The sequence below is a fragment of the Poecile atricapillus genome, chromosome 2 (genome assembly GCF_030490865.1).
Source record: "Poecile atricapillus isolate bPoeAtr1 chromosome 2, bPoeAtr1.hap1, whole genome shotgun sequence".
In the NCBI taxonomy this organism is placed as follows: Eukaryota; Metazoa; Chordata; class Aves; order Passeriformes; family Paridae; genus Poecile; species Poecile atricapillus.
This window is the reverse complement of record NC_081250.1, coordinates 17,427,872-17,440,577: the sequence shown is the minus strand read 5'-3', so window position 1 is coordinate 17,440,577 and position 12,706 is coordinate 17,427,872. Positions and strand designations below refer to the sequence as shown.

The following is a 12,706-nucleotide window of genomic DNA, read 5'->3' as shown; positions in this document are numbered from 1 at the left end:
TGATGTCACTGCTCCCACCCATTCTACTGGGTGATGGGCAAAAAATACCATGAAGTGTCTTTGCAAAAATAATAAAAATTGTAAGACATGAGAAGGATTTGGACAGCAACAAAGCACAGCATTTACAATAATCTACATTTCATATTATAAACAGGCAAAGTGTTACAAGATTTCTGCAGAAAGGAATTAACCTGACCAGACAGCATAACTCGCATCCACTGGCTGGGTACTATGCTTAGCAAAACATATTTTTAGTATATATCCATTATCTATTGTGGCAGGCAGACAAACACTTCCCCTGTAGCAAGGCCCTAAGGTCAAGGTTTTGAAGAGATCATAGGCTCTGGCAGCTTCCACAATCATGGAATTGTAGCTAACAGACCCCCAGACTGAATTCTGGTGTACTGTCAATTCACACTGTTCCAATGCAGTCTGGAAGCCTCAACATTTACACCAGGGCTAACTCATGCGTTTTTAAACACATGATGACTCCTGTTGACTCCAATGACTCCTGTTAAGCACATGAAATAAATCTTGTTTTCATTTAACATGGTTTCATAGTTTTTTATATCTGCTTTCTATTCTATGCAATTTAGCACACAAACAGCTGCAAGGAATAGCACACAGCCTCTGAATGCTAGAACACCTCCGTTTTTCCTTCCAGTTGTTACCAGAAAAAAACCCTGGAACATCAGCTACAAAGCACCAGTATATATTCCTAACACTTAGTCTAACACTGTTACTTAGACTTCCTTGGAAAGATAATTTTTTTCTTTTAGTAAGGCTCACAGGTTGCACATGTTGATATTATAATCTTCATTTACACAGCCACATATGTATGCAGTCAGAGAATTAAAGAAAAAAAATACCATCTTTACTTTTTGCAGAGCCCATGCTGTTCAGTTTTGATTTGGTTACCCACCTACAGTAAGATGTTTTCAAAGATACAAGAGGGCCAAGATCACAAATGCATACAGTGTGTAAGATTAAATAGCTCCTCTTCCCCAACCGTTCTCTCAATTGTTTTTGCATGTAAGTAAATACAAATGACATTAAATGATATGTCTGAAGTAGCAGACACTATTTTTGCACCTTAATAAAAAACATTAAAAATAGCTTAAACACATAAAGTCAACTTAGTGCTTTGATGTTTGTCAAACGTGTTAAAGAAAAAAGTTCATATACTGCATTCAGTTGTATAATGCATATACTGCATTACTCACATGCAGGAAGAGCAGCTATTTCACGTGGACACAGCTCACAATACTCTCAGTCCATTGCATTCCTTCTTGCAAAAGTATTTTTTTTTCAGAAAGTTATACCAAAGTGGTACCATTAACAAAGTTGTATAACTGGGAAGCAAGAAGTCACTTTAGAAAAACGTTTTCTTGAAGGAACTACTTCCTGCTTCATATGACACTTATTAAATACATAACATTTCTTCATGGAAGAGGTCCATGTTTTGTCAAATTATCCTAGGCTTATGCTGACATAAATCAGTGCAGAAGTCAGCATTATGCTTGCATGATTAAACAGGATTTGACTCAAGCTTTTTGAACAGCTGCAACCAAAACTCCTGGTAGGGCTGGTATTTATACCAAATTTATTAAATAAAAGCTTTATGCAGAATTGTCTATCACCCTAAGTAATGTACACTTTTAACAACCAGTACTGCATACTATTTGACATATAAAATTGTACAAATGGATTTTTCTAATTCTGATCTTTAACATTACGATTAAACCTTCCAGCATCTGAGTATCAGGCATAGAAAAAGCATCAATACCCAACGACAGAGTTCCAAAGCAGTTCACACGTTTACAGGCACAATTACAAAGACTGACATTCTGCTCTGATACTGGAGAGATGTAACACCTGGGAGTCACCACTTGAAGTTTACCAAAGTCCTCCCAACTGGGCTGTTAAAATAGTAAACGATCTATTCATTATTGTTAGTGAGAAGGCAAATGATTTTCTATTTTTAGTGCCATCACTGCCCTTCTCTGGTTCCTGACCCAGCACATGCTTCTCTCCAGTTTATGCAGTTGCACTCTCTCTGATAAGGGGCAGGAGTAAGAATATTGTGGGGTTTTCTTCTCTGAAATTGAACAGTTGTGATTACAAAGCAAGTACTGATAAACTTTTTTTTTTTTTTTACAGAAGTCTTTGGAAATATATTCCTAACTTTTGACAAATTCAAAACTCTTGGGAATCACAAAAGACTGTTCCCTATTCCTAACAACTTGCCTGCTAGGCAAAACAAAAACATGTAGGAAAACCAAAAGAAAAATACCAGTCTTAATAGAATTATTTGGTAAAGTGTTTTTAATATTAATTTTAGTATTCATAAACTGAGGAAGTGGTATTATTAAGAATTAAAATTTGGCTTTTAAGGCCACACACACTGTGCTTAATATTTTCTTCAACCTGCATTTAATATTCAGAAAGTACTTTTAATACAGATTAACACTGAACTATACCACAAAGAGACACAGCACTTCTTTAAATTCAAAACAGTAGGAACAGAAAAAAAAATAAAAAAATAGGAGCACTTTTTATTGTGCCTTTCTAGGCAAAGGGTGGGAAATTAAATTTACACTAACAAAGACACCAGTTCCAGGCTGGAATCTCGACAGGCCTGGAGGTGGGATGTTGTGACTGAAGCAGTACTGCCTGTACCTCAGCAGGGATAAAACTCCCCAGAAAAATACCGCTACAACCTGACAGAACAGAGATAGCCAACGCTTATTAATCTAAAAGCCAGAAAGAACACGCTCTCACTTATCTCTCCTCATGAACATAAGCCCAGCAATTCTTCCATTTGTAAATGTGTGTCAAATTTCAAACAGCATGGCAAACAGCCCTGAGAGTCCCTGGCCCTCCCTGCCAGCTCCCCCAGGAGCCCAGAATATGTGACCTGTCCCTTTGAACAGGCGCTCCACATTCAGACAGAACCTGCAAGCCTCAATGTGCAACCTTTGTTCCCAACAATTGTTTCAGTGAAGGGGTTCTGAAGTGAAAAAGACCACCAGGTATAGTGTGAAAGGGAAAACAAACAAACAAACAAAAGTGAAAATAAAAATAGAAAGCTTGGCAAGGCATGACCAAACAGAACCTAATCAGGGTAGGCAGATGTCCAAAACAAAACACAATTATTGACCACCATATGCAGCAGTATCCACAAGACTCAAATCGCATGTCCTGTATTCCCCTACCTGTACACAAAGATCTACAGAAGCACCACTTCTCAGTCAGATATTCCCTTTCTTAGTCTGACCACTGTTCTTGAAGCTAGGAGACAAGTTTTCCAGTTCTTGCTCAAATCTTGGTGACTACATTTCCAAAACTTAAAACTGATTAAAAGTCTTCATTTCTGCTGCAATTCCCTTGACTGGTAAACAACAGCTATGCCTGGAGTCTTCCTCGTGACAGCCTGCTGTATGTAGATATCTACACCTGAACATAAAATGTAGATTACTTAAATACTGCATTATAATGCAAACACCATATGGGATCCAGTGTCCCAAAAACATAAATCATTTCCCAAAATTGCTAATACCTTGCACATCAGTATTAGAGTACTATAAACCCCTGTAACTGCAGCAATTTTTTTGAAAACCTGAAGTCCTTTTTTTCAGTAATTGTTTTCATTAATGGTGTTTTCCGATCTTTTAAACAGAAAAGCCATTCTTACACTTCAAATACAAACATGAGAGACTTCAATTAAAGGGATTTGTTCACAGATAGCACACGAAGCACTGTACACAGTAACTACTCCATCAAACCAAGTTAGAGAGCAGATGTCATGCCACAAATCCTCAGTCTCTTGGTATTTTACACAAATCTATGAAAGTAAAGTTGTAAGAAAATATATTGAACTTGAAGACATGCAGCAATATTACATGAAGGCAACTGAGAGCTCACTGCAACCTTGATCAGACATTCACCAGGGCTGTCTAAGTTCAAGCAAAGATTACATCAGGCATGCTGTGATTAAGGCAATCACAGGTCCCAGAGCATGTTTTCTACCAGTTACATTTTAACTCTAACATGTAAGTACCTGGCGAAACAACAGGCAGAGCAGTCCATTTTGCAATTCCATGCCTATTAGTAGTCCTCAATTAGACAGCTTTAACATGATGAGCTCCAATAGTGCCACAGGCCTTGTTAAGGCTTACCATCACAGGCAGAGGTAGATTTTGACAAGGGTCAGTGCCAAAGACCAGAAGTTTCAATGTGACAGAATTAAAAAGCAGATACTAATTTTCACCCTCAGACATGCAGTTTTCTCCTTCTTCACATACTATCTGAACAATATTGAAGAACAGGTTCTCCAAACATGCCACTGTTTTTCAGCTGTGTTTTATCACGAAGTCTCAGTATCTTCTGTCCTCTTACTTAAGACTCCGATTTTATCCTCATCTAACCCATCTGGCTTTAAGAGACTGTGGGAACCTCTTAACTGAGACGACATCAGAAATGAAAATCCTACAATACCATATGTGACACTTTCAAACCAAGGCAAATGGGTGAATTCAAGATAGCAGAAAACTAAAACTCAGTGTCCTAAGGAAAAAAAAAAAATCACACAAAATAAAAAAACCACAACCAAACCAAAAACCACCCACACTTTTAAAGTGAAGTTCTGTATGCCTAAAAATCACCCAACTGTAGTTCAACTTCAGCAAACAAAAGGGGCAATGTCTGCATAAAGGGCATATATTTCACAGCCCCATGCACATTTAAATCACCTTTTTCTTCAGCACTACATACATACTCTGAGAAATACAAAATCAAGTTTGTCTTTGTAAATAAAGTTTAAGACAAATCATAGAACAAGTCTACTGAAGCTGTTACATGTATTTTGTTGAATCTAAAGTTAACTGTTGTTTCAGAGCCATTACTATTAATAGGAAGCACAGAAGGATCAGACACGGTTCTGCGTTAAAAACTTTTGTCTTGCAAGTCAAAACACGCAATGGTGCCACCATAGGGCATGCTATTAAGTTTCTGAACTAAACACGCAGAGGATCGCTGCAGCAACAAATGCTATGGATAGAAATATCTTTAATGTAAGCGGCTGTGGATACACACAGGAGAGTGGCAAGCACTGGGTACAAACAGACAGAGGCCAGACCCTTATTTCTACTAAAAATCACGACTGGAATGTGACAGGGACGAAGCCGTACCCCCGAGCGCCCAGCGAAGCGCTCCTCCAGGACGGGCAGGTTGGGCGTGGGAACGACACGCCACGCTCTGCCCACGGGGCCGGGGGGGCGAGGGGCCCGAGGGGCAGCCCGGGGGAGCCTCCGTCCCGAGGGCGAGGGCGGCGGCGGCTCCGCGGGGCGGGAAGCGGAGCCACCGCCCGGCCCGCGAAGCAGCGAAGGCGCCGCCGCCTCCTGGCCCGGGAGCGGTGCCCCGAGAGCTCGGGGAGCGCTCGGCCGGGCGGCTGCCTCCCCTCCGCTGCTGGGGAACCGCACCACTCCCAGCGTCCAACTCCCAGCAACTCCGGGGCGGGCGGGCAGGAAGAGTGGGAGGGAGGGAGAGCGGGAGGGAGCGGCCATTAAGCCCGCTCCAGCCAAGCCGTTCCCCGCGGCGGGAGGCGGCCGCCCGGCCCGGCCCGCGCCCCGCCCGCCTCCGCCGTTCCTACCTGGCCGCCGGCGCCGCTGCCGCCGCCCGGGGGGGGCTCGTTGTCTCCATCTCCGCCGGGTGGCCCCGCTGCCCACCGGGTCGCCATTATTTCATTCCCGGTTACAAAGGAGGCGCAAATCCTCTGGAGCCCACATCGGGGAAGGGAAAAGACGGGCGGAGGGAGCCGACGCCAGAGCCACTCGCGCACACCAGGCGAGGCTCGGCCAGCCCAGCCCCGCCGCCGGGGAACGGGGGTCGGCCCCTTCACGCGGTTGCCATAGGGAAGAGCACCGGGACGACCCTGGGCTTCAGCTACGCTCTCCGGCTTCTGCCTTCATGGCTGGAGGAGAGAGAGCAGATGTGTCAGTCCTCGGCGCGGGGACGCTGCCGCCTCCGCCGCCCGTCCCTTGTTAGGCTAATTGCACCCACTCGTCATCTTCCTCTTCCTCCGGCTCCTCCTATCCAGAGCCCCAGCCGCGGGGAGGAGAGGGCAAGCGGGGAGAGGCGGGAGGTGTCCGCTCCTTCCTACTTCACTACACGCCGCCGGAGGGAGCGGGGACGGAGCAGCGCTGTCCGGGCAGCCCCTGCTGGCGGGGGCGATAGGGCCGCTCCCCGCCTCGGCCCAGCCGAACTTTGATCAACTGGTGGACGAGGAGGACGGCACCGGGGGCCGCTCGCTCTCCGGGCCGGGCGGAAGCCGCCGCCTGCTCACGATTCCCGCCCCGGCTGGATCCAGCGGCGCGCCGGGGCGGGGGGGCGGCAGCAGAAAGCGCACAAGCCCTGATGAAGAAGCGGCAACAAAAGACCCCTCCGGCAGCAGCGAGGCCGTGCCGGGCTTTTGTCTCTTACGCGAGTCTGCCCCGCTCGCAGGCCGCTCCCTCCCCTCGCTACGTAGCCGGAGCCGTTCGCGATCAGACCACCGCGCCCCACGCCCCGCCCGCGCCCCTCCTTCGGGCCTCCCCCCGCACAGACGTCGCTTCGCTTCCACAGCGGCAGCCGGCGGCCGCTGCGGCCCCGCCGGCGGCAATTAGGGCGTCTAGGCGCTGGGGCCATCGCGCCGCGCCAGCTGCGCCCCCCCCCGGGCTCCTCCCAGGGCTCCCCCGGCTACCTGGGCACCGGCCCGGGAGCGGCGGGGCGCTCCATCCAGCGCCCTCCCGGAGGCGCAGGGCTGTGCGCGGCTGTGCCGCCTCGCCGGTGCCGCTCGCCGCGATCGCTTCCCCGAGCCCTAGCACGGCCTCCTTTCTGCCCCGTCCCATTACAGCCCATCCCCGGCCAGGCCCCGGGGCCGTCCCAGCGCCGCAGGCGACCGCCGCCCCACGGCCCTGCCGCCGGCCCCTCTCACTCGGCGGCCCGCGGGGCTCCTGCCCCCGCCCCGCCTTTCCCGGCGCTGGCGGCTCCCGCTGCCTCTGCTGGGGGGGGAGCACATCCCCTTCCCCTGCCTCCTGACTGCCGCTTTCTTTTCCCTCCAAAAATCCACCCACCTTCTCAGACGACACCGCGAGGGCAGGAACTGGCTCCCGGCTGCCGTCCAGGGCACCCGCCCTGCGCCCGGGGAGCGCAGAGCCCCGCCGGCCCCCGCCCGCCAGCACGGCCTGGGGCGGCGGCGTTTGCTGCTGCTGCTGCTTCCCTGGGCGTTTTCGGGGGTGATCACACAGCAGCGATCTCAGACTTTCCGCCCTAACGCAGGATTTGGTGCTTCTGCCGCCAGCTCCACCTGCACCTGGCTTCGGGAGGACCGCGACCGCCTCTCGGCTGGCTTTGCACGGTCCCGGCCCAAGTCCTGGGCTGCCCTTGGGCCAGTGGCGGGGGGAAGAACTTGGTTTTGTTGTAGCCACGAAGGCGGTAAATGGAGACATTTTCTGTACTTTATCATCATCGGAGTGTGTGATTTGAAATTTCTTTTCCGTGTTTAGAATGGTGCTTTCCAGCGTGGAGGTTGGACAAGTAAGGTCTCAGTGGCAGGGAACAAAGAAAAACAAAGCGTTCTCAAGAATTGGTAAAGAATTGAGTGAAACGAAGCGTTGTGTCTGGTTTGTGTTCTGAAAACAATAGTAATGTTTTGGGTTGTGGTTTTTTTTTTTTTTACTGTGCTACCCTTGACCATGAGATCACAATCTCTGACAAGAGGTGCCTGCCCTGGTTATCAATCAGCAACTTGCGTTTTCAGCAGGGATGAATTCTGGTATCCAGAGAACTGAGGAGCAAGCTTATTTCTAGTAGCTGGAGGAAAAGTCTTTATGCTAATTATTGTCAACCAAGGTCACATCTGCTGAGTTTAAAAGGGTGTTACAACACACAGCCTGTTGCACTGATTCAGGTGCTTGCCTACAATGCTGTGGATTTCATTGGGCATATATATAGTTAAAAATGTCTGGTACTTTCTCAGTTGGAGTTCCTCATAAATTTCTGATGTTAACAACTACTTTGTGACTGAACCTGACCTGGACCAGAGATTACATACACATATTTTGAGTAAGCATACTGCTGTCCATCTAGCAATCTACAGAAAGGTTCTGCCCAACTCCCTAATCATTTCTCATTACCCTACAACATTTAAAAATGTATTTCTCCAGACCCAGAGAAAACTGTTATAATATTGTTTGCACAATGGTTGTCAAGAAGTTGAAAAGACCAGAATTAAAATCACTTGAGACTTTTGAAGAGTGGAGAAGGGGAGCAGTTGGGGCACTTCCGTTGAGACTGTTATCAAACAGAGCCAAGAAGTGTATCTATGTGCTCGGCTGTGTATTGTTCTCTGCACTGGAATTATCATGCCAATCTGCAGAACACCATCAAGAATACCTGCTGCATAGAAAATCAGTTCATGTATTCATAACAATATTTTTTTCCAATAGGAGACACAATACTGACTCCAAATCTAAATGAGCATCATAACTAATACCCATATAGGATGTTGTCAGGTTTACAAAATGTCTTCTAGAGACTGAGCTACAAGTGGACTCTGAGTATTGTATCACACAAGTCTCTCTATCAGCATAGCTACATTAATACAGAGGCAAATCTTCCAGTTTTACTTTTTTTTTACATTGCCAATCAAGTTCTCCAGCTTTAGCCTTCAAGCTTAAACAGGGAGATGAAAATATCACAGAGGAAAATTTGATCCTAGAATCACATATTACTTCACTGCTAGGTTGAGGGACTAGATCTCATTATTGACTGAGATGTTTATATTTGTGTAATTATCAGAAGAAAATTCAGGCTACACAGACCTTTGTTACTTAATTTTCTTAATCATGTACTTAATTTCTTCCGTGTATTACAGTGTTCTATTTCTTTAGTGGCAGATGTTTTTGTTCAAGACACTGGACTGTATTTAGGACTTCCCTGTATAAGACTATCTTGCTGTAATTTTTTGTTGTAAGTATGGTGTCATAGTTAGAATAAAAGCTTGAAGAAGGACACAAACTTTCAGAAACGTGCTCAGTATCTTAGATTCATAATACACAAGCAAACCTTTGAGCCCCTTAATCATTTCTGAAAGTGATTTAATAGAAGAGGTTTCAAAAGCAGAAATAGGGTAACTGAAAGCTATAATTTCACTTTCTCACCTTCCAGTCTGAAGGTGTTGACACATACTCACTTAGCAGGCAGCTGCAGCAGCTTAAAGTGTTAGCACCGTCCTACTGTTTATTATCACTCCTTGCTAAAGAGTATCATCCCCACAGGAGAGCTGCTGCAGACATCTTTGAGCACATCTCAGCCATTTCAGTGCAAAGTCTAGCAACTAATTTAAATTGCCAAGGTAGACAGAGTTAAGCCTTCAGTCTGGGGTCTAAGGTATACTCGGTCATTCTGTTCTGCCTGTTCTGCTGGGCCAGTGGTGGCACTAGTTTTGGACTCTGTCTTCTTAAACTATTATTTTCTAGATTAATATGTTGATATGTTGATAATATAGATATTCTAGAGGCTAGTTTGTGGACATCAAAATTCACTTGGCCAAGTAGACTGGAGGACTGAATTTCATTACACTAAATATGTTTTAGGTGCCTGCCTCATTTCCAGATGGTGCATAGCACCTGCCTCTGGCAGAGCACAGGGGCATGCCATTCTCTCACATGCACAAGTGTGCAGATCTGTAACCTGCACTCAGGTGAAGCAATTCATTTGCCAAGCAGTTCTTGAAGGCTCTCTCATTTCTCACCACCTGCAGACCACCATACATCAGACCTGAGGTGCCACATGCACTGAGGAGGCCCAGCCACAGCCAGTCCCAAATGCCCAGCCTTTGGGTTAGACAACAACAGCAGTGGAGAGAAAAGGAACTTAAAGTGAGAGCAGTTTTTTTACAGGACTCCTTAGATTAGATTAGTGTGGAGTACCTGAGTAAAATAGATTAGATAGGCAGCAGTGGAAGATAGCAGTAAGTCTTGGGTATTTTGTGCTGGGATAAAGACTTTCTCTCCTAAGGAGAAGTCTGAAAAGTAAAGTAGGAAAAGTTTAACAGGGCCTGAGTTTAGGGATGAAAGGAAGAGTGAGTGGGCAGAAATGTGCCTCAGGCAAGTAGATGTTTGTACTGATGTTTGCCCTCAGAAACTCTCACTTGTAGGAGCTGCTGAGGTAATGATCATTCTGATAAGAGTTTCTGCTATAGTTGCCAGTCGCTTTAATCTGATGATCAGGGCGTTTTGAGAGGTTCAGGTTGAACCTGGACACCTCTGTTATGTTGTTTTTGACATAAGAAATATTTCTGCCTCCTAGAAAGTGTTTGCAAACACCACAGTGTGCCTGGCTACAGGCTTTTCATCACTGGCATCAGCCTAACAGTGTCCCTGCTCCCCAAGGATGCTGACAGGTGCCTGAGAATGATTCAGTAGATTATTCCTAGTATGGGGATTTGAGGAGTGGATTTCACATACAATTTTCATTCATTGGTATTTCCAAGATACTGCAGATAGCAGTCAGTCCTTCCTAGATACATAAAAGCCATGAAATCATTATTATAGCTACACAGAAATGTGACCATTGTCTGCAACTGCATTTGCTTTATAGATTTCTGCATTGAAATTCCTGTGATTCAGTCATGATGCAGGCATCTGTTTCCTGTCCAGCACTAGAACAGTATTCACCTTAGACATCAGTAGTGATGGCTATTTTCTTGGTAACTATACCACAATATTCCCCTTTCGCTCTGTAGGTGTTCCTATCACCGACACTCAGGCAACAGAAATAAATGTCATTGCTGCCATGCCTACATCTTGCTCCCCTTCTACACTGAGCCCTTACAAGTGTGTTTCTTTTATTTCAGTCTTCTCTTCACAGGAGATCACACCTTCCTGATTTGGCCCTGGATACTGATGCTTTTCAAGTGCTCAGAACACTGCCAAAGAGAATTGCAGCAAGGCCTACTACTAGCTCCATAATAAGAGTGGATTTTGACATCCTGAAGCTTCAGTCAGCCATCTCCATCAGTCACAGGGTGTTAGGCAATACCTCCTAGAAGAAACACCATTTTAAGTGAATACAGTGTTCTGCAAGAATATTCTCAGGGAAAATCACTGCCTTGGGGGTGCCAACAGAGAGTAACATTGCAGCTTGGGTGGAGGTCTGGGCATCCTGCTGCACTGTAAGGAGGAAGAAGCCATTTGGCTTCTGGCATTTGTCTGCTTTTGGGAACCAGCTACCTGTGCTATGAAAACCAATGTCTCAGATGATATGTCTCCTACTTCTCAGTGTAGTCTTCTCAGATAACAAAGCTGTGGTGTAAAGAGAGATTTGAGTGTGTCAGGATGTCACTCCTGATGTGGAGAGTGTAACAATGTCTGAAGCACAAAGAAGCCAGGAGTGGACAGCAAGATGACTGTTCCTCCTGGCCAGCATCCCTGATCCATTGCCAGTCTTCCTCAGCTGGACCCAGAGGTTTTGTCAGGCTACCAGTGTGCACCAAGGCAGGCCGGCACAGCTTTTAACCTCAGCTGTTCATGCAACCATCCCTGCTATTCTGAGTCTGGAATTGGATACATTTTGGTGGGTTTGCAGCATTAGTATTTCAGCTCAGACCACAAACTTGGTACTCTGTAAAGAAATACAAAGTTGTTCAAGCTTGCAGGAGTTTACTATCATCCAGCCAGAAACAAAAATATTTTCACGTATAATTCAGTGAGCCCAGGAGAATGGGTTGCAGTATAAAATTTAAGCAAGTGAGATTATGCTTAGGAGGAGCCCAGGAGAACTCACTTAAGACTTTTAACTTGGGTTCCTAGCAATGAAAATCTACTGACACACTCTGAAACCATGAGCAAAGCAAAACATGTTTTTCATGCTTTGCTGTTGGAAACTGTCACTGTGGAATAACAACAGTGACAATGTTTCTAAAGATGCTGTGCGTGTTTTCACTGGATTTCCTAATTTTTTAAAGGTCGAGGGGAAAAAAAAATATCACTCAAATCTTTTCTGCATTCACTTAAACTATCTACATTCTTTCATTTGTTTTAAATTAGAGGAGCCAGAATCTAACAGATAAAGTCATCGGCCTCAGTTCTGCTGAGGCTTTATTCACTTTAGGTCAAACAATGTTAACTTGTTTTAGAAAGCCAGCAGGGACTATTACATGTGCAGCATTTTCCCTCAGAAACCCTCCCCTCCCACACACACACACAGTTTAAAAGAGTTCAACACAATAAATATCCAACCTATTTAAAACTGGCCATGACAGCAAAGGTTTAAGTGCCTGAATGACAGAGAAAAGTGAAATGACAATTTGAGTTACCTTAGCTCCTCTGCTGAAATAACACCTCTGTGTTTGGTTCTGAGCTTCTGACTGCAAGGTAATAAATCAGCCCTATTTTGTAAAATGTTTGCTTCAACTACTGAACTGACAATTTAGGTGGAAGTAGCTGGTGATGAATTGACAACAGCATTGTTGCTTTCTCATTGCTTTATCTCATAATTAGCAGCTTGATCCACTGATTAGTAAAGCCTTGTTTTAATGGCACAGAGGTGCTTACAGCCATCTCCAAAATTCAGGCTACCCACCTTGTATTTTTTCTGACTATCCACTGCTTCCCTCTCGACAGACAAAGCATGGCAGCTTCCTCCTGAGCTCTGCCATATAAAA

General features: G+C 45.6%; 1 protein-coding gene across 4 annotated transcripts in view; it reads right to left on the bottom strand.

Moving 5' to 3' along the window:
* Positions 1-6,756, bottom strand: part of ARHGAP21 (Rho GTPase activating protein 21) — a 112,901-nt gene extending 106,145 nt beyond the window's left edge. For 3 of the 4 annotated variants that reach the window (XM_058831431.1, XM_058831434.1, XM_058831433.1), the window contains exon 1: positions 5,651-6,034. In XM_058831431.1, the coding sequence (XP_058687414.1) occupies positions 5,651-5,737 (87 nt within the window). In that variant the 5' untranslated portion in view covers positions 5,738-6,034. Of the gene's footprint in view, positions 1-5,650; positions 6,035-6,739 lie in introns of those variants that run through there. The other variant, XM_058831432.1, reaches the window with a different exon arrangement.
* Between the last annotated feature and the right edge of the window lie 5,950 nt (positions 6,757-12,706).